General features: G+C 70.8%; 2 protein-coding genes and 1 long non-coding RNA gene across 3 annotated transcripts; 2 read left to right on the top strand and 1 right to left on the bottom strand.

Moving 5' to 3' along the window:
- The first annotated feature begins 167 nt into the window (after positions 1–167).
- ATP2B3 (ATPase plasma membrane Ca2+ transporting 3) lies at positions 168–14,940 on the top strand. The gene is given in 24 exon segments (XM_052779280.1): positions 168–256; positions 2,622–2,768; positions 3,499–3,688; positions 4,021–4,218; positions 4,532–4,789; positions 4,894–5,019; positions 5,096–5,224; positions 5,832–5,873; positions 6,008–6,027; positions 6,029–6,173; positions 6,267–6,481; positions 7,119–7,175; positions 7,177–7,362; positions 7,708–7,949; positions 8,171–8,405; positions 8,645–8,824; positions 9,368–9,455; positions 9,661–9,767; positions 10,032–10,223; positions 10,309–10,522; positions 11,532–11,743; positions 12,999–13,106; positions 13,480–13,668; positions 14,655–14,940. Coding segments are annotated over 22 exon segments (3,579 nt in total). The 5' UTR covers positions 168–256; positions 2,622–2,768; positions 3,499–3,510; the 3' UTR covers positions 14,913–14,940.
- Positions 14,941–15,106: 166 nt separating this feature from the next.
- Positions 15,107–17,638, bottom strand: CCNQ (cyclin Q). Its single transcript, XM_052779276.1, has 6 exons — positions 17,490–17,638; positions 17,252–17,385; positions 16,935–17,122; positions 16,441–16,572; positions 15,449–15,670; positions 15,107–15,358 (listed from the first exon to the last, which is right to left on the bottom strand). Exons 1-6 carry the CDS (start codon positions 17,636–17,638, stop codon positions 15,107–15,109), a joined length of 1,077 nt encoding a protein of 358 aa, XP_052635236.1.
- A 1,050-nt stretch (positions 17,639–18,688) lies between these two features.
- Positions 18,689–20,956, top strand: LOC128138008 (uncharacterized). Its single transcript, XR_008233936.1, has 8 exons — positions 18,689–18,750; positions 18,836–18,897; positions 18,997–19,094; positions 19,189–19,321; positions 19,414–19,492; positions 19,583–19,800; positions 20,507–20,588; positions 20,822–20,956. It is a non-coding gene; the product is annotated as an uncharacterized LOC128138008 (long non-coding RNA).
- The last annotated feature ends 5,329 nt before the right edge of the window (positions 20,957–26,285 follow it).

Raw genomic sequence — 26,285 nt, 5'->3', positions numbered from 1 at the left:
GCTGGTGAACAAGGGGCTGCGGCGGGGGGGGGGTTGTGTCCCTGTCCCGGGACACGCGAGGGACACCCACGGGGGACACGCGGGGTCAGCTACAGGCGGAGGAGGGGGCGTGCCCGCTCGGTTGTGTGTGCGCGGGGGGCGTGTCTTCGTGACCCCGCCCTCCCCACCGCCCAAGCCCCGCCCCTCCGGCCCCGCCCCCCGGCCCGCAGCGCGCCGCGCCTCGGGCACCGCCGCAGCGCCGGGGACCCATGGGCCGGTATGGGGGGGGGGCACCGGGGACGGGGAGGGAGTGCCCTGCGTGGGGAGAGGCGGGCAGTGTAAATGGAGGGGGCTGCAAATCGGGGGGGGGGGGCGTTGTAAGGGGGGAGGGGGTCCGTTGCGAATGGGGGGGGGGCTGGCTGGCAAAAGAGGGGGTGTATTGCAAAAGGGGGGGCACTGTAAACGGGGAGGGGGCGTCTGTGTGAGTTGCACGGGGTGGGGGGGGGTCGGGGCAGCGCGCGGGGGGGGGGGGGGGCAGCAGGCTCTGCGCCCCGGTGGGCCCGTTATGGCACTGCGGTGCTGCCGGCGGTGGCGGGGGTGGGGGTATTGTCGAGGGGGGGGGTGTCGCTTTGGGGGGGCCGCTTCGTTTCGTGGGGTCACGGCACCTCACAGGGCCGGGTGTTGCTTTGGGGGGGGCACGGTGGGGGTCCCCGGTGCTTGGGGGCGGGGATGGGGGGCTGGGGACTTGCCGGGGAGCCCTGCGGGGAGGTGGGGGGGGGGGAACAGGGGGGCGGTTGATGCGATCACACGCGTGTGCAACGGCGTGGGGGAGGGCCCTGTGCATGCTGGGGCTTCTGGGGGCACACGCGTGTGCTGGGGGACACCTGTGTGCGGGGGTGGGCCGGCAGCACACGCATGTGTGTGCGGGTGTGCCGGTGGGCACACGTGTGTGCAGGCGGGCCGGGGTGCACGGGTACAGGGGGTACACGCGTACCTGTCAGTGCGCTGAGGGCACACGCGTGTGCAAGGACGGCCGGGGCGCACGCCTGTACAGGCGCGCTGGTGGCATGCACGCGTGCCAGGGGACGCGCGTGTCCGGGCCGTACCAGCGGGCGTGTGCGCAGGGGCGTCAAGGGCACGCGTGCGAGCGCGTCGGGGCAGCGGTGGCCACGCGCGCGTGCGAGCGCGTCAAGGGCGGGCGCGCGTGCAAGCACGCCGAGGCAGCGGCGGCACGCGCGCGTGCGAGCGCCTCGAGAGCACACGCGCGTGGGAGCGCGCCAGGGCCCGGGCTCTGGCACGCGGGGGGCTGGAGGGGGGTCTCTGTGCGCGTGTCCGTGTGTCCGTGTCCCCCGTCCCACGCACACGCGTGTGCCGGCCCGGGGGGGCGGGGCTTGCACACGCGCGTGCCCCCGCCCCCCCCCCCCGTTGCGGGGGCAGAGCCGGGCCGGGGGCGCCCCGCCCCCCCCTTTGGCGCAGTCCTCGCGCGCCCGCCGCAGGGCCGGGGGCGGAGCCGAGCCGCGCTGGCCCCGCCCCCGCCCGCCGCTCATTGGCCGCCGCCGCGGGACGGACGGGCGCGGGGGGGCGGGGCCTGGGCGGAGGGAGGGGCGGCCTGAGGGGACCGGGGGCGGCTGCTGGGGGAACTGGGAGCTGCTGGGGGAACTGGTGGGACTCGCCGTTACTGGGGGAACTGGGAGCTACTGGGCAGACTGGGAGTTGCTGTAGGAACTGGTGGGGCTCGCCGTTACTGGAGGAACTGGTGGGACTCACTGTTACTGGGGGAACTGGGAGTTACTGGGGGAACTGGTGGGACTCGCTGTTCCTGGGGGAACTGGGAGCTACTGGGCAGACTGGGAGTTGCTGTAGGAACTGGTGGGGCTCGCCGTTTACTGTGGGAACTGGTGGGACTCGCTGTTCCTGGGGGAACTGGGAGTTACTGGGCAGACTGGGAGTTACTGTGGGAACTGGTGGGACTCGCCATTACTGGGGGAACTGGGAGTTACTGGGGAAACTGGGACTTACTGTGGGAACTGGTGGGACTCACTGTTACTGGGCAGACTGGGAGTTACTGGGAGTGATGAGGGAATTGTGGAATAAGGGTTACTGGGGCAGCTGGGAGCTACTGGGATTTACTGAGGGTGTTACGGATTGGGACTTACTGGAAGAACTGGGGAGAGAGAATGTAAGAAGAGGGGGAGCTGCTGGGATTTACTGGGGGAACTGGAGGAGGAGAACATGAGAAGACTGCAAGTTACTGGGATCGCTGGGAGCTACTGGGATTTGCTGAGAGAATTGAGAGTTAATTGGAGCTTCTGCAGAGCCTGGGAATTACTGTGGGAACTGAGGGTAATGGGGTACTGGGGAGACTGGGAGCTACTGGGATTTGCTGAGGGGATTGGGAGCTCTGGGACTTTCTGAGGGATTTGTTGGGGGAACAGATCACTGGGGGAGCTGGGAGTTACTGGAGATCTGGAGGAACTCGCAGTTTTGGGGGGGACTGGGCTATTCTGAGGCAGCTGGGGATCACTGGGGGGACTGGGAGATGCTGGTGTGTAGGGAGGGGGCAGGGCTTTGCTGGGGAAGGGAGGTGACGGACTGGGAGTGACTGGTCCGTGCTGGGCCGCGGGTGACGGCCGTGTCCCCAGGTGTGGCCCGGGCAGGGGGGGCGGCCGCCCCTGACCCCGGCGCCGTCCATGGCCTGGCCCCCGCGGGGGGGCGAGCGACCAGCCAGGGGGGGCCCCCCGGCATGACCCCCCCCGGGCCCCGCCACCGTCACCGTCACCGCTGAGCAGGTGAGAGACCCCCGGCAGCGCCCCTGCTCCCCAACAATGTCCCCAGGCCATGTCCCGTGTCCCTGACGATGTCCCCAGCGATGTCCTATGTCCCTAATGATGTCCCCAAGCCATGTTCTGTGACCCTAATGATGTCCTGTGTCCCTAATGATGTCCCCAAGCCATGTTCTGTGACCCTAATGATGTCCCTTGTCCCTAATGACGTCCCCAAGTCACGTTCTGTGACCCTAATGATGTCCCGTGTCCCTAATGACATCCCCAAGTCACGTTCTGTGACCCTAGCGATGTTCCCAGCAATGTCCCATGTCCCTAACGATGTCCCCAACAATGTCCCGTGTCCCTAACGATGTCCCCAAGTCATGTCCCGTGGCCCTAGCGATGTCCCCCAGCCCCAATGATGTCCCTTGTTTCTAATGATGTCCCCAAGTCGTGTCCTGTATCCCTACCGATATCCCTTGTGCCTAACGATGTGCCAAGTTATGCCCTGCATTCCTAGCGACCTCCCTCGTCCCTGATAACGTCCCCCACAATGTCCCTCGTCCTTAGCGACGTCCCCAAATTGTATGCTGTGTTCCTTGCCTCTAAAGATGTCCCCAAGCCATCAGGGCTGTCCCCAACAATGTCCCTTGCCCCTAATGATGTCCCCAAGCCCCGTCCCATATCCCCAGCGATGTCCCCGCTCCCCGTCCCCTTCGCGCTCCCCCAGCCTGCCGTGTCCCCGTCCCCGCAGGCCGCCGGCGCCATGGGGGACCTGGCCAACAGCGCGGGGGAGGCCGGCCCCGGGGGGGGCTTCGGCTGCAGCCTGGCGGAGCTGCGGGCGCTGATGGAGCTGCGCGGCGCCGAAGCCCTGCTGAAGGTGCAGGAGGCCTACGGGGACGTCCACGGGCTCTGCCGCCGCCTCCGCACCTCGCCCACCGACGGTAACGCCGCCCCGGGACCCCCCCGAGTCCTCCCTGTCCTCTAGGGACCCCCCCTGGAGCCTGGAGACCTCTCTGTCCCCCCAGGGACCTGCCTATGCCCCGAGACCCCCAGAGTTCTCTAGGGACCCCCCAGAGACCCCTGCGTCCCCTGGGACCCACCCCAGGACCTCATTGTCCTGCAGGGCCCCCCCCAGAGACCTCGCTGCCCCCCGCCCCCGGGACCCCAGGACACCCCAGCAGGAGCAGGGGGGTGACACCAGGGCTGCGTGGGACCCCCGATGCGGGAGGGGAGGAGGGACGGGACGCAGATGTCCGGGTGTGCCCCCCCCCAGGGCTGTCGGAGGGGGCGGCGGAGCTGGATCGGCGGCGCCAGGTCTTCGGCCAGAACTGGATCCCCCCGAAGCGCCCCAAGACCTTCGTGGAGCTGGTGTGGGAAGCGCTGCAGGACGTCACCCTCATCATCCTCGAGGTGGCTGCCGTCGTCTCCCTGGGGCTCTCCTTCTACGCCCCCCCCAGCGGGGACACCGAAGGTGGGGGGGGCCTCGGGGGACGCCAAAGGTGGGGAGCCTGGGGGGGGGATTTGGGGGGGACCCCCTGCGGCGGGGGACGGAGGGACGCCGTCCCCGCTTCCCCATCGCCTCCCTTGGTCCCTGTGTCGTGTGTCCCCCCCATCCTGTCCCCTGTGTCCCCGTCCCTTGGCTCACCTCGCCCCCGCGTCCCCCTCCGTCCCTGTCCTTCAGTCCTGCCCCACGGCCACGTCCCCACATCGCCCTGATGTCACCCCCGTGTCCTGCCGCCGTCCCCGCTGGTGGCCTGACGCCCCCCCCCCCCTCCACCCCGCAGTCTGCGGCCATGCCTCGGGGGGCACGGAGGACGAGGGGGAGGCGGAGGCGGGCTGGATCGAGGGGGCGGCCATCCTGCTGTCGGTGGCCTGCGTCGTCCTCGTCACCGCCTTCAACGACTGGAGCAAGGAACGCCAGTTCCGGGGGCTGCAGAGCCGCATCGAGCAGGAGCAGCGCTTCACCGTCGTGCGCCACGGCCGCCAGGCCCAGGTCCCCGTCGCCGAGCTGGTGGTGGGCGACGTCGCCCAGGTCAAGTACGGTGAGTGCCGCGGCGCCGGGGGAGGAGGGGGGGGTGCCGGGGGCTCCGGCAGCCCCGACGCCGGGGCGGATGGGCGCGCCGGGGTGACGCGGCCACCCTCGTAGGTGACCTGCTGCCGGCCGACGGCATCCTGATCCAAGGCAACGACCTGAAGATCGACGAGAGCGCGCTGACGGGGGAGTCCGATCACGTCCGCAAGTCGGTTGACAAGGACCCCATGCTGCTCTCGGGTGAGGCGGGGGGGCGGCCGGCAGCGTTCGGGGGGCCGGGGAGCCCCGCTGTGACCCCCCCCGCCTCCCCGCGCAGGCACCCACGTCATGGAGGGCTCAGGGAAGATGGTGGTGACGGCGGTGGGGGTCAACTCGCAGAGCGGCATCATCTTCACCTTGCTGGGCGCCGGCGGGGAGGAGGAGGAGGAGAAAAAGGAGAAGAAAGGTGGGTGGCCGGCCCCCCTCCCTCCACCCCCCCGTCTGTCCCGCTGTCCCTGTCGTGTGTGGCCTCCATCCCCTCATGCCTGTGTCCCTGGGGGTTGGGAGCGAAGTGACTCCTCGTTGGCTCTGGATTGACCAGGGACGGGCTCTGCTCACCCCTCCCGGTGCTGTCCCAATCCGGAGTGACTCCACGTTGGCTCTGGATTGACCGGGGACGGGCTCTGCTCACCCATCCCGGTGCTGTCCCAATCCGGAGTGACTCCACATTGGCTCTGGATTGACCAGGGACGGGCTCTGCTCACCCGTCCCGGTGCTGTCCCAATCCAGAGTGACTCCTCGTTGAGTCCAGGTGGGCTGAGGTCCTCCGGACGTGGTCTCCCTCAACCTGGAGTGACTCCTGACGGGCTCTGGGCACTCGGGGTTCATCACGTCCCACCCGCACCCTTTCCAGGGGCTCTCGGTGTCCCCGGATGGAGCCGAGTCCTTCCTCCGGCCTTGGCTCATCCCGGTTTGGGTTGATGTGGGGGTGCTGGGGGGGTCCCCAACCCCGTCCCTTCCCCTCATGTCTCGCCCTGTGTCTGACGCTGGCGCCATCCGTCCTTCTGCCGCAGGGAAGCCCCAGGACGGCGCGGTGGAGAACCTGCAGAGCAAAGGTGCGCCGGGGTCCCTCGCCGGGGCAGGGGGTGGCGGCGGGGGGGGACGCGCCCGGACCCCCCCCCCCCCGTGCGTGTGTGTCCTCCGTCTTTTCCCCCCCTCACCGCCGACGGAGCCGTGTCGGTGTCCCCAGCCAAGAAGCAGGACGGGGCGGGTGGCGATGGAGATGCAGCCGCTGAAGAGCGCGGAGGGGGGGGACGTGGAGGAGCGGGAGCGGAAGCGGAGCAGCGGCCCCAAGAAGGAGAAGTCGGTGCTGCAGGGCAAGCTCACCAAGCTGGCCGTGCAGATCGGCAAGGCAGGTGGGCGCCCGGATAGCCGGGGATCCCCCCCGGGGCGGGGATGGGGACGTCGTCCCCCGCCGCCGGCGGGTGCCTGAAGGCGCTGTGCGGCAGGGCTGGTGATGTCGGCGGTGACGGTGATCATCCTGGTGCTCTACTTCGTCATCGAGACCTTCGTGGTGGAGGGTCGGCCCTGGCTGGCCGAGTGCACCCCCGTCTACGTCCAGTACTGGGTCAAGTTCTTCATCATCGGCGTCACCGTCCTGGTGGTGGCCGTCCCCGAGGGGCTGCCGCTGGCCGTCACCATCTCCCTCGCCTACTCCGTCAAGGTCAGGCCCTCCCGGTGCCCCCCCTCCGTCCGTCTGTCCTCCGGGCTCGCCTGTCCTCGAAGCTCCTCCACCCCGCCACAGATCCGTCCTCTGTTCTCCGCGTTCCTGCCCATCTTCTCCATCTCTGTCTGTCTGTCTGTCTTCCAAGCTCTTCTGTCCGTCCGGTCCCCCATCCCTTCATCCGTCCATCCTCAAACTTATCCGTCTCGCTGCAGACCGTCCATCTGTCCCTTCTCCACGCGTCTCTGTCTGTCTTCTCCATTCCTGTCCGTGCTCCAAGATCATCCATCTGTCCACCATTCTGTCTGTCTGTCCTCCACGTCCGTCCGTCCATTTCCCTGGCCCTCTGCCTCTCCTCCAAGCTCTTCTCCGTCCGTCTGCCCTTCCGTCTGTCTGTCCGTCCGCCCCTCCATCTCTCCTCCAAGCCCATTTGTCCACTCCGAGCTCTCTGTCCCTCCGTCCATCCATCCTCTGGGCCTGTCCATCCCTCCATCCCCTCCCTGAACGCCCATCCCAGCCCTCCGCCCCTGCTACTGCCGTGCCCCCCCTCGCCTTTCCCCACCCCGGGGTGCCGCTGTGTGCCCCCCTACCCCTCCCCAGCGCCCCCCCATCTCACTTCTCCCCCCCCCTCCCCCAGAAAATGATGCGGGACAACAACCTGGTGCGTCACCTGGACGCCTGCGAGACGATGGGCAAACGCCACGGCCATCTGCTCCGACAAGACGGGGACGCTCACCACCAACCGCATGACGGTGGTGCAAGCCTTCCTGGGGGACACCCACTTCCGCAGCCCCCCCGACCCCTCCAGCATCGCCCCCCGCACCCTCGACCTCCTCGTCCAGGCCATCGCCATCAACAGCGCCTACACCACCAAGATACTGGTGAGGGAGCTGGGGGGGGGGGGGAAGGGACCTGGGGGACCCTGTTACCGCCCGGGGCACCTTTGAGACCCCCCCCCCCGGGGGGGCTGAGACCCTTGGGGGGAGCTTGAGCCCAAAGCCGGGGGGCTCTGGACCCCTGGGGGGGGGTGTCAGACACCGCGGGGGTCACTCAACGCCCCCAGGGACCCCTATTTGACCCCACTCTCTGCTTTCTGCCCCGACGGCCCTTCTTTGCCCCCCCGCCATCCTGTTTCTGCCCCCCCCCCCGTATCCCCCCCCATACCTGCCCCTCTCACCCCCTACCTGCCCCAACCGCCCCGTATCTGTCCCCCCCTCGCCCCCCAGCCCCCCGAGACGGCGGGGGGGCTGCCGCGGCAGGTGGGGAACAAGACGGAGTGCGCGCTGCTGGGGCTGGTGCTGGCGCTGCGGCGGGACTACGAGGCAGTGCGGGCGCAGGTCCCCGAGGAACGGCTCTACAAGGTCTACACCTTCAACTCCGTCCGCAAGTCCATGAGCACCGTCACCCGCCTGCCCGCCGGCGGCTTCCGCCTCTACAGCAAGGGCGCTTCCGAGATCCTCCTGCGCAGGTGAGGGCGGGGGGGGGGGCGGCTGCGCCCCAAAAACTCCCTGGGGACACAGCGGGGATGGGGACGCTCGGGGGATCCCCCCACAGGATCCTCCCGTGGTGCTGAGGGTTCCCCCCCCCTGCCCCGGGGCCACCATCTCATGGGGATGGGGATGCTCGGGGGACGCTGCTCCCGGTCCGTCTTCCCCCCACGGACCCCCCCCCCCGCCGCGGTGCCCGCAGGTGCTGCGCCATCCTGGGGGTCGGCGGGGAGGCACGGGCCTTCGGGCCGCGGGACCGGGAGGACGTGGTGCGGAAGGTGGTGGAACCGATGGCGGCGGCCGGGCTGCGCACCTTGGTCCTGGCCTTCCGCGATTTCCCCCCCGTCCCCGAACCCCCCTGGGACGACGAGGCCGCCATCGTGGGCGAGCTCACCTGCATCGCCGTCGTCGGCATCGAGGACCCCGTGCGCCCCGAGGTGCGGGGGACGGGGAGGGGGGGACCCACGCATGGAGGACGCGGGGCACGCGGAGGGGATGGGGAACACGCGGAGGACGTGGGGATTGGGGGAGGCGGGGGGACACAGCGAGGGGGGCAGCGGATGGCTGCGGAGGGACGTGGAGACGCGCGGGGGGGGACGCGGGGACGCCGGGGGGACGTGGGGACAGGGGCGGGACGTGGGGTCGGGGGTCCCTGACCGCCCCGGGGTGCCCGCAGGTGCCCGAGGCCATTCGGAAATGCCAGCGGGCCGGCATCACGGTGCGGATGGTGACGGGGGACAACCTGAACACGGCGCGGGCCATCGCGGCCAAGTGCGGCATCCTGCCGGCCGGCGAGGACTGGCTCTGCCTGGAGGGGAAGGAGTTCAACCGCCGCATCCGCAACGAGAAGGGGGAGGTATGGGGCTGGGGGAGCACTGGGATGGACTGGGAGCACTGGGAGGGGAGGAATGGGGTGAGAGTTGGGGTCCTTGGGGGGGGAGGGCACTGGGATGGACTGGGAGTACTGGGAGGGGAGGAATTGGGTGAGAGGGGGTCCTTGGGCAAGGGAGGGATGGACTGGGAGCCCTGGGAGGGGAGGAATGGGGTGAGAGTTGGGGTCCTGGGCAGGGGCGGGCACTGGGATGCACTGGGAGCACTGGGAGGGGAGGAATGGGGTGAGAGTTGGGGTCCTTGGAGGGGGGAGGGCACTGGGATGGACTGGGAGTACTGGGAAGAGAGGAATAGGATGAGGGGGGGTCTTTGGGGGAGGGAGGGATGGACTGGGAGCCCTGGGAGGGGAGGAATGGGGTGAGAGTTGGGGTCCTTGCGGGGGGAACGGACACAAACAGGGAGCACTGGGGCGCTGTCCCATGGGGCTGCCCCACAGTTTGGGGGACAGGGGCTGGGGGATGTCCCGGGGGCAGTGGGGGGCTCACCGCCCCCCCCGTTCCCCCCCCAGATCGAGCAGGAGCGCCTCGATAAGGTCTGGCCCAAGCTGCGGGTCCTGGCGCGGTCGTCGCCCACCGACAAGCACACCCTGGTCAAAGGTGGGGTGCGGGGCGTGCCGCGGGGGACGTTTGGGGTGCAAGGGGAGTATTTAGGGGGGTGCAGGGGGGGAACCTGGGGGGCAAGGAGGGCGTCTAGGGGTGGTTGGGGTGAAAGGGGGGGTGTGTTTGGGGGGCGGAGGGGGTGCTGAGGGGTGCCGGGGGCGCCCAGCGGCCGGTCGGGCTCCCCACCGCGCCCCGTCCCCAGGGATCATCGACAGCACCGTCGGGGACCAGCGGCAGGTGGTGGCCGTCACGGGGGACGGCACCAACGACGGCCCCGCGCTCAAGAAGGCCGACGTGGGCTTCGCCATGGTAACCCACCCCCCCCAAAACGCAGCCCCCGGCACCCCCAGACCCTCCCTTCCCCCCCTCAGGGGGTCCCCCGGCACCCCCCCAAACCCTCTCCACCCCATCAGGGGACCGTCGTCACAGGGCACCTCCTCGTTCCCGCCCCGGCGTCCCCCCGGTTTTCCCCATCTCCATCCCGGAGGGTCCCTGGAGCCCCCGACCCCTCCCCGTCTCGGGGTCTGTCGTCCCCCCCCCCCCTTCTCCTCGCCCACCCTCGGGTCTCCCCAGGGCATCGCGGGGACGGACGTGGCCAAGGAAGCGTCCGACATCATCCTGACGGACGACAACTTCTCCAGCATCGTCAAGGCGGTGATGTGGGGCCGCAACGTCTACGACAGCATCTCCAAGTTCCTCCAGTTCCAGCTGACCGTCAACGTGGTGGCCGTGGTGGTGGCCTTCACCGGGGCCTGCATCACCCAGGTTGGGGGGGGACACGGCAGGGGGGGCGGGGGGGTGGGGACGGAGGGGGAGACGGACGTTATCCGTGCGTCCCACCGCCCCGCAGGACTCCCCGCTGAAGGCCGTGCAGATGCTGTGGGTCAACCTCATCATGGACACCTTCGCCTCGTTGGCGCTGGCCACCGAGCCGCCCACGGAGGCCCTGCTGCTGCGCAAGCCCTACGGCCGCAACAAGCCCCTCATCTCCCGCACCATGCTGAAGAACATCTTGGGCCACGCCGCCTACCAGCTCGTCATCATCTTCACCCTCCTCTTCGTCGGTGCGTGGACGCGGGGGACCGGGTGCCCCTGGGGGGTGTTAGCAGAGGGCCCGCACCCCGCGGCTGTGGGCCCCGAGATGGTCCCACGCCCCACGGGAGACGGCGGGAGAGGTCCCACGTCCCTTGGGCACCCACGGGAGATGCTGGGAGAGGTCCTACGGCCCGTGGCCGTGTCCCCGGGGCGGTTCCACATCCCTTGGGCACCCACGGGAGATGGTGGGAGAGGTCCTACGGCCTGTGGCCGTGTCCCCAGGGTCATCCCACATCCCTTGGGCACCCATGGGAGATGTCCCAGGGTGGTCCTGCATCCCTTGGCCACCCACAGGAGATGCTGGGAGAGGTCCCACACTCACAGCCATGTCTCCGGGGTGGTCCCGCATCCCTTGGGCACCCACGGGAGATGGTGGGAGAGGTCCTACGGCCTGTGGCCGTGTCCCCGGGGTGGTCCCACATCCCTTGGCCACCCACGGGAGATGCTGGGAGAGGTCCTACGGCCCGTGGCCATGTCCCCGGGGCGGTTCCACATCCCTTGGGCACCCACGGGAGATGGTGGGAGAGGTCCCACATCCCTTGGGCACCCCATGGGAGATGTCCCAGGGTGGTCCTGCATCCCTTGACCACCCACGGGAGATGCTGGGAGAGGTCCTACGGCCTGTGGCCGTGTCCCCGGGGTGGTCCCGCATCCCTTGGGCACCCACGGGAGATGGTGGGAGAGGTCCTACAGCCCATGGTTGTGTCCCTGGGGTGGTGCCACATCCCTTGGCCACCCATGGGAGATGTCCCAGGGTGGTCCCGCATCCCTTGGCCACCCACGGGAGATGCTGGGAGAGGTCCCACAGCCCATGGCCGTGTTCCCAAGGGCGTCCCACATCCCACGGGAGATGCGGTGGGAGGTTCCGCACCCATGGCCGTGCTCCCGCGGGTGGCCTCCATCCCAAGGCAGGCTGGGAGCAGCCGGGGGTCCGTCGCGGGTGGTGGTGACCTCCCCCCCCCCCCCCCAACCCCGCAGGGGAGGTCTTCTTCGACATCGACAGCGGGCGCAACGCCCCCCTGCACTCGCCGCCCTCGGAGCACTACACCATCATCTTCAACACCTTCGTCATGATGCAGCTCTTCAACGAGATCAACGCCCGCAAGATCCACGGCGAGAGGAACGTCTTCGACGGCATCTTCGCCAATCCCATCTTCTGCTCCATCGTCCTGGGCACCTTCGCCATCCAGGTGGGACGCGGCGCGGTGGGGGGGGGGGACGGGGGGGACGCGCTGGCGCGCGGGGGACCGACGGGGACCTCGTCGTCCTCTCCGTTGTCCCGGGCGCCTTTGCCGTCCGGGCGGGCTGCAGGGAGGTCTGGGGGGACCCGTGGCGATGTCCAGGCGTAGAGGGGACCCACGGGGACCCCCAGGAACCCCCCAGAGGTGGAGGGAACCCGTGGGGACCCCCAGGGGGACCCCCAAAAGCGGAGGTGACCTACAGAGACCCTCTGGGGACCCAGAGGGACCCCCGGCGTTGGAGGGGACCCCCCGCTCCCCAGGGGACCTCGTTACCTCCTCCGTCGTCCGGGGCACTCTCGTCACCCGGGCGGGACGCGGGGACGCGTGGGGACCCCCGGACGCGGCGGGGGGGGGCCCACGGTGACCCTGCGGGGGACACCCAGGCACGGAGGGGACCCCCGGGGACCCCCATCTTCTGCTCCATCCTCCCAGGCTCCTTCAGCATCCAGGTGGGCCCCAGGGACCCCCAGCTGCGGAGGTGACCCGTGGGGACACTGGACACGGGAGGGGGGGCCCGCAGGGACCCCCCCGGGGACACCCAGGCAGGGAGGGGGAGGCCCCCCCCCCCCCCCCCAACAGCCCCCAGCGTCTGCTCCGTCGTCCTGGGCACCTTCGCCTCCAGGTGGGCGCAGGGGGGCCATGGGGACCCCCAGCAGCTCCGGGGACCCCCGAGGGACCCCCGTCACCTATGGGGACCCTCAGCAGCCTGTGGGGACCCCCTAGGGACCCCCGAGGGACCCCTGTCACCCATGGGGACCCCCGAGGGACCCCCGTCACCCATAGGGACCCTCAGCAGCCTGTGGGGACCCCCTAGGGATCCCCGTCACCCATGGGGACCCTCAGCAGCTCCAGGGACCCCAGAGGGACCCCTGCCACCCATGGGGACCCCCTAGGGACCCCGTAGGGACCCCCGTCAGCCCCAGAGACCCCAGGCGGACCCCCAAGGGACCCCCGTCACCCACAGGGACCCCCAGCACCCACGGGGGCCCCTGACTTGGGGGGGGGGGGAACCCCTCTTCTCCCCGTGAGGACCCTCGCACCCCACGGGGACCCCGGACCTCGACGAGATTCTCTGGACCCCCAGCTCCCCAGGGGCACCCTGTCACCCCGTGGGGACCCTACGGGACCCCTACAGGGACCTGGCCGGGGGGGGCCGGGGACCCCGCTGAGCCCCCCCCTCCCCTTTCCGTGCCCCCCCCCCCAGATCGTCATCGTGCAGTTTGGGGGGAAGCCCTTCAGCTGCTCCCCGCTGAGCGCCGAGCAGTGGCTGTGGTGCCTCTTCGTGGGGGTCGGCGAGCTCGTCTGGGGGCAGGTACGTACCGGGGGGGCACCCCTGACCCGGGGGGGGGACGGGACACGCGACACCCCCCCCTTGTCCCCCGGGTGCCCCCCTCCCCCGGAGGGGCTGCGCCCCGAACCCTCGTTAAGCCCGAGCCCTCCTCGAGCCCCTTGGGCCCCGCACCTCTGCTGCCCTGGGCTCGTTAACCTCCCGCCCTCGTTACCCCGAGGGGCTGACCCCCACCACCCCGCGCCCTCGTTAACCTTTGCTCATTAGCCCCCCGCCAGGGCACCTCGTTAACCCCTGAGGGGGCAGGTGCTCGGGGAGCCCTCCTTAACCCCGGCGCCCTCGTTAACCCCGCGTCCTCATTAACCCCGGCGCCCTCGTTAACCCCGCTCCCCGCCAGGTGATGGCGTGGGTGCCCGGGGGGCGGCTGCGGTGCCCCGGGGCGGGGCCGGGCCCGTCGGGGCGGCGGCGGCGGGCGGCGGCGGCGGCGGAGGATGAGGAGGAGGAGGAAGAGGTGGACGCGGCGGAGCGGGAGCTGCGGCGGGGGCAGGTGCTCTGGGTGCGCGGCCTCAACCGCATCCAGACCCAGGTGGGCACGCCCGCCCCGCCCTCTGACCCCGCCCCGTGTGGGGGGAGACGCCCTCCTGACCCTTCGCCTCTGACCCTACGGGGCTCCCCTGACCTTTCACCTCTGACCCTACAGCCCCCTGACCCTTCACCTCTGACCCTACGGGGCTCCCCTGACCTTTCGCCTCTGACCCTACAGCCCCCTGACCCTTCACCTCTGACCCGATGGGGCTCCCCTGACCCTTCACCTCTGACCTTACATCCCTCCTGACCCTTCACCTCTGACCCCACTGACCTCTTGACCTCTGACCCTATGTGAACCCCCCAGCCTCAGAGCTGGCCCTCTATGGACCCTTGACCTCTGACCCTCAGGATCCCTTACGGCCCCTGACCCTTGACCTCTGACCCTACAGCCCCCAACGCTGTTCTGTGCAGGGGGCACCCCGCCCCCCCCCCAGCCCCCTAGCAGCACCGTGACCCCTGACCTCCGACCCCCGGGGCGCTGACCCCCCGCCCTCCGACCCCGTGACCCCCGGGGCGCTGACCCCTCTCTTCTCTCCCGCAGATGGCCGTGGGCGGCACCTTCCAGCGAAGCGGCTCCTGCCTGGGCGGCGCCCGGCCCCGCCCCCCCCCGCCTCGCCCACGCCGCCCCCGGCAGCCCCGCCCGTGAGTGTCCCCCGGGGACACCCCAGGGACCCCCCAGCCCCCCCCCGAACACTTAGAGCCCCCACCGAGACCCTGAGCCCCCCCCCAATCCCCCCCCCCTTTCCCCACCCCCTCATCCCTCCCCCCCATTTCCCTCCCCCCCCCCAGTCCCCATTTTGGGGGGGCACCTCCAGGGGGTGGGGGGTGGGCGCACCCATGTCCCGGGGGGGGCACCCAGGGGTGATTGGGGGGGGGGGGTGCGTTTGGGGCACCTGTGTCCCCAGTGGGTTTGGGGGGGGGGGGGGCAGCAGGGGCACCCCCTCCCCACTAACCCCCCCTCTCCGTTTCCTTCCCCCCCCCCAGATGCGGGTGGTGCGAGCCTTCCGTAGCTCCCTGGGGGGGCCCCCCCCGCGGCCCGAAGCCCGTCCCGGCCCCCCCTTCGGGGCCCCCCCCGAGCTGCTCTTCGGGGACACGCGGGACATCCCCCTCATCGACGACACCGACGCCGAGAGCGAGGCCCCCCCCAACCGCAACAACAACCACCGGCCCCCCCGGGGGCACGGGGGGGCGCGGGCGGGACCCCCCCCCGCCCGCCTCCACAGCCTGGAGACCTCGCTCTAGCACGGACGGACGGACAGACGGACGGACCCCCGCCATTTATCTGCGGGGGGGGGCCCCCCTCGTTAACCCCCCCCCACCACAGCAGTCCCGGACTGGGCCCCCCCGGCGGGGTGCTGGGGCACTGGGAGGGCACTGGGAGGGGGGGTGGGGGGGGTGGGGATTTTAATTTATTCTGATTTACTGTATGTAATTATTTATTGGGGGGGGGGCTCACACGAGGCCGGGCACACGCTGTGTGCGCTCCCCCCCCCCCCCCAACCTCCTTTGCCCCCCCCGCGGGGCCGGCGGTCATTAAAGACGTTACGGAAGGAGCGGCTGCAGGCGGGGCGGGGCGGGGGGGGGGGCCGCGGGGGGTCGCCCCCCACCTGGGTGTCGAGGCCGTAGAGCCCCAGCAGCTCCCGCACGATCTCCTCCAGCTCCTCGGGGCCCAGCCCCGGGCTCAGCACCTGGGGGGGGGGACACACGCACCCCATTACCGACCCCCCCGGGACCCCCCCCCCCCCCCAATTCCCCACCCCCCCCCCCGCCCCTCTTACCTGCCACCAGCGCGGGGGGTCCCCGGGGGGGCCCGGGCGGCCGCAGAGGGCCAGCGCCAGGTGGAGAGCGGCGGCCGCCAGGTGCTGGGGGGGGTGGCGCAGCCCCAGCCCCCCCGCCGCCCCGTCCCGCACCAGCGCCCAGGAGACCCCCGCACCCGCGGGTGCCCCCAGCCCCCCCCGCCGCCCCCAGCGCCCCAGCGCCAGCAGGTACTGCAGCAGGTACTGGGGGGGGGGCGAGATGAAGGGGGGGGGGGTTAGGGACCCTCCTGGGGGAGAGGGGGGGGGCCGTGGGGGGTGGGATTGCAGAGGTATAGGGGGGGTCCTGTGGGGATCCCGAGGGCTGGGGGGGGTCCCATGGGCGTCCTGTGGGGCGTGGGGGGGTCCCCGGGGGTCCCATGGGGCATGGGGGGGGGATCCCAGAGGTATAGGGGGGTCCCATGGGGAGCCTGAGGGCTGGGGGGGGGTCCCGTGGTGTTCTGTGGGGCGTGGGGGGGTCCCAGGGTGGCCCTGAGGCTGGGGGGGATCCCAGAGGTATAGGGGGGGTCCCATGGGGATCCCTAGGGCTGGGGGGGGGGGTCCCCAGGGGGTCCCATGGTGTCCTGTGGGGCGTGGGGGGGGTCCCATGGGGCATGGGGGGGATCCCAGAGGTAGACGGGGGTCCCATGGGGATCCCTACGGCTGGGGGGGGTCCCAGAGGGTCCCATGGGGCGGGAGGGAGGTCCCAGGAGCATGGGGAGTCCCATGAGGGGGTCCCTAAGGGATGGGGGGGTCCCATAGGTGCTCCCGAGGGCTTTTTGGGGGGGGCAGGAGGGGTCTCTGGGGGTCCCCCAGGGTCCCATGGGGGTGCAGGGCGACTGGGGGCCGGGGGGGGCACACCCGCCTTCCTGGGGGTCCCGGGGAGCTGGTGGGTGCTTAGGGAGGAGTCGGGGGGGGTCCTGGGGGTCCCGGGGAGCTGGTGGGTGCTTAGGGAGGAGTCGGGGGGGGTGTCTCACCTTGTGGGGGTGGGCGACGGGGACGCGGAAGCGGAGGACGCGCAGCAGCAGGAGCTCACACTGCAGCAGGCTGTCCCGCAGCCCCCAGAACCCCCGTCCAGCCCCGGGGGGGGCTGCCCGGGGTGCAGGCACCTGGGGGGGCACGGCCACGCCGCTGGGGGCGCGGGGGCTCCCCTCGGGGCGGGGGGGGGATTTGGGGGTGTCCCAGAGCACGGGGAAGGGGGGTCTTGGGGCACCCTGTGGTCGGGGGGGGGGAGGACTGGGGGGTACTGGGGGCTCAGGGTGGGTTTTGGGAGGGGGGGGGTGTCCCAGGGGCGGTTATTGGGGGGCTGGGGGTGGGGGGGAAGGTTGGGGCGCAGGGTGCGAGTGGGCGGGGCCGCGGGTGTCCCGAGGGCGGGGTTTAGGGGGGAGTGGAGAGGGTCGGGGGCGTGGCCGCGGGGGGGCGTGGTCGCGGCGGGGGGAGGAGGAGGGGGTGGTGGTGGGCGTGTCCGTACCTGTGCGCCACGTTGAGGGACGTCGCGCGCGCGCAGGGGCGTGCCCTGCGCCTTGCCGGCCAGGAAGAGAGCGGCGGCCGCCACCAGGTGGGGGTCGTGGGGGGCGGCCGGGCCCACGGCCCGCGAGAAGCGGTGGAAGGCGGCGCAGGCCGTGGCCAGCGCCACCGAGCCCAGGCCCAGCTTGACGCCTAGCCGGCGGCGTGACGTCAGCGCCTGACCCCCCTCCGCCCACCCCGCCGTGACGTCACACGGCGGCGGCGGCGGGGCCACCCTGCCTTCCCACCCCCCCCGCGCCCCTTCCTCCTCCCGGTCCTTACCGGCCTCCATGATGAAGCGGGCGATGCGGAAGCGGGCGCGGGCCTCGGCCCCGCCCGGCCGGGCCCCCCGCGCCTCCGCCGGCTCTAGCGCCATGGCGGCCTGCGGGAGGGGAAGGGGGACGGTGCCGTCGGCCCTCACCGGGACGCCCCCCGGCGGTGGCGTCCACGCACGATTCCTTTCCCCGCCCCCCCCCCCCCCCCCGCCCCGCGGTTGACCGAGCGACCGGTGCCGCCTCACCCGGTGGCGGCGGCAGCGGCGGCGGCCCCGGTGCGGCCCAAGCACTTCCGGGGGCGGGATCTCTCGGCGCAGACGCCGCCGCTTCCGTCCGCCCCTATTGGCCGAGAGGGAGAGAGAGAGGCGGAGCCGGAGCGCGGCCGGCCACCCATGGCACGGCGGGAAGCCTCCGATTGGCCTCGGCGGGGTGGGCGCGCTGGCCAATGGCAGCCGGGGGGCGGGCGTGGGAGAGAGGAGGGAAGGCGGGGACCGCGCAGGCGCTCCCGGTGGGCGGGTTCCTCCCCTCCGGCGACTCCGGCCAATCAGCGGGCGCGGCGGCTCGGCGGCGGCCAATCGGCGAGGGGCGGCTCGCTCAGGGCGGGAAATGGCGGAGGAGGCGGCGGCAACGCTGGAGCGGCTCGAGGTGGCGGCGGGGCCCGGGGGGGTCCCGTTATCTCGGGGGGGGGGGGGGGGGCGAGGGAGGGGAACCCCGGTACCTCGAGGGGGATCGGTTACCTCAGGGGGGGTCCCGTTACCTCAGGGGGGGGCGAGGGAGGGGAACCCCGGTACCTCGGGGGCGATCGGTTACCTCAGGGGGGGCTCCGATACCTCGGGGGGGGCGAAGGAAGAGGACCCCGGTGTGTCGGGGGGGGCCCGGTTACCTCGGGAGGGGCCCGTTACCTCAGGAGGGGCGAGGGAGGGGAACCCCGGTACCTCGAGGGGGATCGGTACCTCAGGGGGGGTCCCGTTACTTCAGGGGGGGCTCCGATACCTCGGGGGGGGGGGGCGAGGGGGAGGGGGACCCCGGTACCTCAGGGGTGTTCTAGTACCTCAGGGGGGGTCCCGTTACCTCAGGGGGGGCGAAGGAGGGGGACCCCGGTGCCTTGGGGGGGTTCCGGTACCTCAGGGGGGTGGTCCCGGTACCTGGGGGGGGGCGGTCAGGGCCGTGGCAGCCCCACGGAACTCTGGCCACCCCCCCGGGGGGTCCCTGACAATCTCCCCCCCCCCCAGGCGCTGGCGTGCCCCACCATCGCGCCGGTGGTCCCGCTGGAGCCGGCCGAGGCCCTGCGGCTGCTCTGCACCCCCTCGGCCCAGCGCCTGGCCCTGCTGGAGTGGGTCTGCTCCCGGTACCGCGGGGGGGGGTCCCCGTCCCCACCACCCACCCCCCCCCCCGTGCCCCCTCCTCACCCGCCTCCCCCTCGGCGCCCCTTGGCAGGGTGTACCCCCCCCCTCGCCGCCCGCCTGGACACCCTCCGGTATGGCCCCAAGGACGCCCGGCTTCGAGGTAGGACCCCCCCCCAACAGCCCCCCCTCTGCCGGGCAGCCCCTGTGCCTCCTTCCCGGTTCAACCAGTGGCCCTTCTCCTCCAGAACTGGCCAAACTGGGAGCGCAGCTGATGCTGTGCCGGCCTGACGACATGGCGCTGGTGGAGGTGAGAGCTGGGGGGGGGCGTGGATTAGGGGGGCTGGGAGGGTAAGGGGGGGCTGGGGCTTTTGGGGGGCTGGGGGGCTCAGCCCTGCCCCCCCACCAGGGCACGGCCCCCCCCGAGCAGCAGCTGGAGTTCATCAGGGACCTGCTGGACGCAGCCCCCCCGCCGGAAGACGAAGGCAACGGCTCCCCCAAGAGCAGGTAGGGACCCCCCAACCGGGCTCCCCCTGCCCCCCACCCTTGGGGATCCAGCCCCCCCCTCTGGGGACCCAGGCTGCCCCCCCCCCCCCCCCAGGTGCAACACCCTGCGCCGCACCGCCCGCTTCCTGCACGAGGTGCTGAAGACCCCCGAAGGGATGGCAGCCCTGAACCCCCCCTCCCCCTCCTGCGCTGCTTATCTCTGACGGCTACGAGAGCCCCCCGCCCAGGTGGGTACGGGGGACCCCGGGAGCTGCCCTCCCCCCCGGGGGGGGGTCCCAGGTGTCTGGCACTGACCCCCCCCCCCCCCCCCCTCCCCCAGGAGACCCCGTCCCTCGGGGCCGGAGCTGGATGCAGCGCTGGGGGCGGCGCGGCAGCACCTGGAGCTGCTGGAGGCGCAGGTGAGGCCGGGGCTCCCCCGGGGAGGGGGTGCGGACCCTCACACCCCCCCCCCCCACCTCGGGGTCCCTCCTGACGCCTCTCTCCCGCAGAACCCGGAGCTGGGGGGGTCGCCGGGCCCGGGCCCCCCCCCATCCTGCCCACCCTGAGGGTGGCGGCGGCGCGACCTCGCCGCCCTGGCGGCGGCTTTTGGGACGGTGGAGCTGCAGGACCCCTGGGGGGTCCCTGGGCTCGGGGGCACCCCCCACCCTCGCCCCCTGTGGCCCCCCTGGCCCCCCCAGTCTGTCAGGGCCTGCAGCAACTCGTGCAGGTGGGGGGGGGCAGCCTGGGGCACCCCACTGCTGCTGGTTGGGGGGGGGGTCTGGGCCCCCAAACGTGGGGCGCCCTGGGTTGGGTGGTTTGGGGGGTCCCTGGGCCCCACGGGATGATCTTGGGGGGGTCCCTGTGCCCTACATGGGATCATTGGGGGGTCCCACAGGGCCTTGGGGGGATCCCTGGGCCCCCTGGGAGTCTATTTGGGGGGTCCCTGGGCCCCACAAGAGGGTGTTGGGGGGTCACTCTGAACGCCGTAGGGGACTGGGGGGTCCCTGGGCCCCGCAGGAAGCTTTTGGGGGGGTCCCTGTGTCCCACAGAGACCTGATGGGGGCATCCCCAGCAGCACTTGGGCCCACAGGAGGGTGTTGGGGGTTCCCTGGCCCCCACAGCGAGGGTTTGGGGACCCATAGGTGTGGGGGGGGGGTTGGGGTGCCCTGGGCCCTATGTGGAGGTGTTGGGGGGGGGGGGTGGGGGTGGTCTCTGGGCCCCACGGGGGGGGCAAGCAGCACCCTGGGGTCTCTGGACCCTACAGGGAGGGTACTGGGGGGCTCTCTGGGCCCCATGTAAGGGATTGGGGGGTCCTTCCTCCCTTTGGGGGGGTTGGGGTCCTCGTGCCCCATGGAGGGGGTTTGGGGGGTGTCCTGGGGCTGCTGGCACCCCACAGCCCCCCCGTTCACACACCTCCCCCCCCCCCCCCCCAGAGCCTGGAGGCCGTGGCTCAGCTGGGTGACACGGCTGCAGAGGTGATGCGGCTGGCGGGGGGGGGCCGGCACCGGGCAATGGGTGAGTGGGGGGGGGGGGCACCGGGGGTACCCCAAAACCCACCCGGGGGGTCTTTTGGGGTACTGGAGGGGGGTCGGGGGGGTCTCCAGGGTCTTGAGGGGGTACTTTTGGGATTGGGGGGGGAGTCTGGGGCTGTGGGGGGGCACCTCTGGGACTTGGGGGGATCTCTGTCAGGTGGGGGGGTGCCCTTTTTTGGGGTGCCACCCCTGACCGCCCCCCTGTTCTCCCCGCAGAGACCCGGGTGGCCGCCCTGCAGCAGCGCTTCAAGGACGTCCTCAAAGACGGGGGGCCCCCCAAGGACTGACACCCCCCCCCGCCTGGACGCCTGGGTTCGTTGCACTGCTGCGGGCGGCGGGGGGGGCGGATTCGGGGTGTCCCCCCTCCCTCGCTGCACCTGGATTTGGAGGGGGCCCCCTAATAAGCAGATTAAAGATGTGCAGAGCAATGCTAATTGCTGCTAATTAAGGGGGGACGGGCACAGGACTCCAGGCGTACGCCGTGGGGCGGGAGGGGGGGTCCCGAGGGGCCGCCCGGACGCCTGGGTTCTATTTTGGGCGGGGGGGGGGGGGTGAGGGGGGGCCGGCGCGTTTTCGGGCCCTATATGAAGGAGCGCCAGGGTCGGGGCCGTGTTTACACCGAACCCGCCGTGACTCAGCTCCGGGGGATGAATTCCTGCCCCTGACGGGGAGGGGGGGGCTGACCCCACAGAGGACCCAGGCGTCCCGGTGCCGCCCCATTCCCCCCCCCGTCCCCCCCCAGAGGACCCAGGCGTCCGGGGCTCCCCACCCCACCTGGTATTTCTCATGACGTCCCTGCCCCCCCCCCCCCCAGATTCCTGTGGGGGTGAGATCATCGGGATGGAGCCAGCCCGGCCCCCAAACCCCCCCCGGGGCCCCCCAAAACCCCTGGGGGGGTAAATGCCCTCCCTGGTGCCCCCTAACTCCCCCCCCCGCCAGGCTCCAGAGCTTCCCCCGCAGCACACGGAGCCCTGTGCAGGCGTGTAACACGCCTGTGTGCGCAGCAGGCGTGTCACATGTGTGCTTGCACGTGTGGGAGGGATGTGACCCCGCGCAGACGTGTAACTCGTGTGTCTGTATGTGGGGAAGTGGCACGGGGCCCGCACAGCCGTGTAACACATATGTTTGTACGTGTGGAGGCAACATGGCTCCTCGCACGGGTAACACGCGTGTTTGCACGTGTGAGATCGACATGATGCCCATCCGCAGGCCTGTAACATGGATTTGCACATGTGGGAGCGAGCTGGTGCCACGCACAGGCCAGTAACGTGCGTGTTTGCACGTGTGGCAGCGGCCGAAGGCCCCACGCAGGTGTGCAACACGTGTTTGCACGTGTGCAAGTGGCACAGCAGCCCGCACAGGCGTGTAACACGTGTGCCAGGATCCCCGTGCGAGGGACACGCGTGCGTGAGGACGCTACTGTGCACAGAGACGTCCCCCGACTCCTGCGCCGGGGTTTTGAACACGAACTGCCATGGAGGTCCCCGGTAATGACCCCCCCGTAACGACCCCCGATAACGAGCCCCCGGCGCTATCGGGAGCCCCGGCTGGAGCAGCCGCTTCCGGCGCTGCCTCATTTCCTGACCCCAAAGGGCTGGGGGGGCCCAGTCCCACAGAGCCCTATAGGGTCCCCGTGGGCCCCCTCCTGCCCCATAGGGCCCCCGTTCTGCCCCACGGCGTCCCCACGGGCCCTTCCTTCCCTAGAGCCCCTCTATGGGTCCTCTCCGGTCCCAGGGGAATCTCTGGGGGTCCCCCTACCCTATAGGGCTCCAGTTCTGCCCTACAGAGTCCCTGTGGGCCCTCCCTTTCCATAGGGTCCCCCAGAGCCCCTATCCTGCCCCGTGGGGTCTCTGTAGGTCCTCTTCTCCATAGGGACCCCTAGAGCCCCTTTAGTGCCCCATAGCATCCCTATAGGTCCCCCCTTCTCCATAGGGACCCCTAGAGCCCCTATCCTGCCCTATGGGGTCTCTATAGGTCCCCCTTCTCCATAGGACCCCATAGAGCCCCTATTCTGCCCCAGAGCATCCCTATAGGTCCCCCTCCTCTCCATAGGGTCTCATAGAGCCCCTGTTCTACCCCATGGGGTCTCTATAGGTCCCCCCTTCTCCATAGGGACCCCATAGAGCCCCTTTACTGCCCAGAGCATCCCTGTAGGTGCCCCTTTTCCATAGAGCCCCTGTTCTACCTCATGGGGTCTCTGTAGGTGTCCCCCCCCTCCACAGAACCCCATAGAGCCCCTTTACTGCCCCAGACTATCCCTATAGGTCCCCCCTTCTCCATAGAACCCCCATAGAGCTCCTTTACTGACCTACAGGGTCTCTATAGGTGTCTCCCCCTCCATAGAACGCCATAGAGCCCCTTTACTGCTCTATAGGATCTCTATAGGTCTGCCCCCCTCTCCATAGGACCCCACAGAGCCCCTTTACTGCTCTACAGGATCTCTATAGGTCCCCCCCCTCTCCATAGGACCCATAGAGCCCCTTTACTGCCCTATAGGATCTCTATAGGTCCCCCCCCCCTCCATAGGACCCCATAGAGCCCCTTTACTGCCCTACAGGATCTCTATAGGTCCCCCCCCTCTCCATAGGACCCCATAGAGCCCCTTTACTGCCCCAGAGCATCCCTGTAGCCCCCCCCCACTGTCCCTACAGGCTCCCCCGGCCCCACGGGGTCCCCATCCCGCCCTATGGGGGACCCCACAGGCCCCCCCGGCCCCCCCCAAACCTCCCGCACCCCCTTCTCCCTCCCTCGCCCCCCCCCCCCCCCGCCGCGGGGGGCGGGGCTCCCGCCGCCCGTTACCAATTAAGGCTCCGCGCGCGCCGCGCGCCCCCCCGGCAACCGCCACCCGCGCGGCGGCCGCGGCTCCATCGGCTGCTCCTGCCCCGGCTCCGGCTCCGGCGGCTGCTCCCGTCCCGGCCCCCTCCCGACCCCCGACCGGTGCCGCTCCGGTGAGCGCGGGGATGCGGGGTGGCGTGGGGAGGGGGGCGGCGTGAGGAGAAACACGCGTCGTCGTCCCCGGGGGGGGACGGCACCCCGCTTTTGGGGGTCGGGGAGGCTCTCTGGGGGAGCGCCGGGCGTTTGTCGTGAGGAGAACCCCCTCTTAATGGGGCTGGGGGACCCCCCTGTGGGGGGAGAAAGGCAGGGACCCCCGCTTTTTGGGGTCGGGGGGGCTCTCTGGGGGAGCGCCGGGCGTTGTCGTGAGGAGAACCCCCTCTTAATGGGGCTGGGGGACCCCCTGTGGGGGGAGAAAGGCAGGGACCCCGCTTTTTGGGGTCGGGGGGGCTCTCTGAGGGAGCACCAGGCGTTGTCGTGAGGAGAACCCCCTCTAAATGGGGCTGGGGGACCCCCCTGTGGGGGTCTGGGGACCTTCCTGTGAGGAGAGAAAGGGGGGAACCCTGCTTTTGGGGGTCGGGGGGGCTCTCTGAGGGAGCGCCAGGTGTTGTCGTGAGGAGAACCCCCTCTTAATGGGGCTGGGGGACCCCCCTGTGGGGACAGCAAGGCAGGGACCCCGCTTTTGGGGGTCGGGGGGCTCTCTGAGGGAGCGCCAGGCGTTGTCGTGAGGAGAACCCCCTCTTAATGGGGCTGGGGGACCCCCCTGTGGGGGGAGAAAGGGGGGGACCCCTCTTTTGGGGTTCGGGGGGGCTCTCTGAGGGAGCCCTTGGGGGTTGTCATGAGGAGAACCCCCTCTTAATGGGGCTGGGGGCCCCCCTGTGGGGGGAGAAAGGCAGGGACCCCGCTTTTGGTGTTCGGGGGGGCTCTCTGAGGGAGCGCCGGGTGTTGTTGTGAGGAGAACCCCCTCTTAATGGGGCTGGGGGACCCCCCTGTGGGGACAGCAAGGGGGGGACCCCCTCTTCTGGGGTTCAGGGGGGCTCTGTGAGGGAGCGCCGGGTGTTGTCATGAGGAGAACCCCCTCTTCATGGGGCTGGGGGACCCCCCTGTGGGGGTCTGGGGACCTTCCTGTGAGGAGAGAAAGGGGGGAACCCTGCTTTTTGGGGTCGGGGGGGCTCTGTGAGGGAGCCCCGGGTGTTGTCGTGAGGAGAACCCCCTCTTCATGGGGCTGGGGGACCCTCTGTGGGGGAGAAAGGGGGGGATGCTGCTTTTGGGGGTCAGAGGAGCTTCTGAGGGAGCCCTGCAGGGGTGTCATGAGGAGAACCCACCCTGGATGGGGCTGGGGGACCCCGCTGTGGGGGGAGAAAGGCAGAGACCCCACTTTTGGGGTTCGGGGGGGCTCTCTGAGGGAGCGCCGGGGTTGTCGTGAGGAGAACCCCCTCTTAATGGGGCTGGGGGACCCCCCTGTGGGGGTCTGGGGACCTCCCTGTGAAGGGAGAAAGGGAGGGGAGCCTGCTTTTGGGGGGTCAGGGGGGCTCTGTGAGGGAGCCCTGGGGGTTGTCATGAGGAGAATACCCTCTTAATGGGGCTGGGGGACCCCGCTTTCAGGGGTCGGGGGGGCTCTCTGAGGGAGCGCTGGGGGTTGTCGTGAGGAGAACCCCCTCTAAATGGGGCTGGGGCACCCCCCTGCGGGGGTCTGGGGACCCCTCTGTGGGGACAGCAAGGGGGGGACCCCGCTTTTGGGGGTCTGAGGGCTCCTGAGGGATGCTGAGGGGAGACCCCCCCTTAACGTGGCTGGGGAACACCCCTGCGAGGATCTGGGGACCCCGCTGTGGGAGGAGGAAGGGGGGGACCCCCGCTTTTGGGGTCTGGGCACCCCCTTGAGGGACCCGCTTGGGGGTCTCATGAGGAGAACCCGCCCTGGATGGGGCTGGGGGACCCCCCGGGAGGATCTGGGGACCCCCATGTCTGGGGAGCAGCCTGCTTTTGGGGGCCTGGGGACCCCCTCTTTGAGATTGGGGGGGGATCCCCCCATGGGGTGTGTCAGGGTGTGACAGGGCCCCCCTGAGATTGCGGGATGTCCCCGGTGACAGTGGGGGGCATGGCAGGTCATGGTTGTCCCTCCTTGCCCCCCCCCCCCAATTCGGGACTGGTGAGGGTGTTACCGTGAGCCGGGGTCTCCCCAAATTAGGGTGCCCTGGGAGGCTTCCCTAAAGTCCGGGGGCACTGGGGGGGTCTCAAAGAGGGGTGGTACCAGGAATGCCTTAACGGGGGCTTCTGGGGGTGCCCTAGATAGGGGTGGGGCCCCTAAATAGGGGACTCAGAGAGGGGTGCAGCGGGGGGGGTCCCTCAATGGGGTGTCCCGATGTGGGGTTCCCGTATAGGGATGCAATGGTTGTCCCGTAAACAGGGGTGCATGGGGGTGTCCCTCAAGGTGGGGGTCCTGATTTGGGGGTTCAGCGGTGGGTGCCTACCTCGGGGTCTAGCGAGTGGGTCCTCCTGAGTGGAGGGGTCCCCTATAGGGGTGCACGGGGGGGGGCCCCCCCCAATGTGGGGATCCCCGCGTAGGGGTGTTGTGACGGGTGCCCTACAGGGGTGCAATGGTTGGTCCTTAAATAGAGGTGCACGGGGGTGTATCCCGCTGTGGGGGTCCGCATGTCGGGGTGTGCCGGGGGGTCCTCTAAATAGGGGTGCAGCAAGGGGGTCCCCCGGTGCGAGGGTCCCGATGCAGGGTGCAGCGGTGGGTCCCCTGAAACAGGGGTGCGCTGAGAGGGGGGGGGTGTGTGTCTCTAATAGGGGTGCAGCGAGGGGGTTCTCGGGCAGGGGGTCCCCCGGCGGGGGTGCAGGGGGG

Source organism: Harpia harpyja (genome assembly GCF_026419915.1).
Source record: "Harpia harpyja isolate bHarHar1 chromosome 26 unlocalized genomic scaffold, bHarHar1 primary haplotype SUPER_26_unloc_3, whole genome shotgun sequence".
Lineage (NCBI taxonomy): Eukaryota > Metazoa > Chordata > Aves > Accipitriformes > Accipitridae > Harpia > Harpia harpyja.
This window is presented reverse-complemented; position numbering and strand designations above follow the sequence as displayed.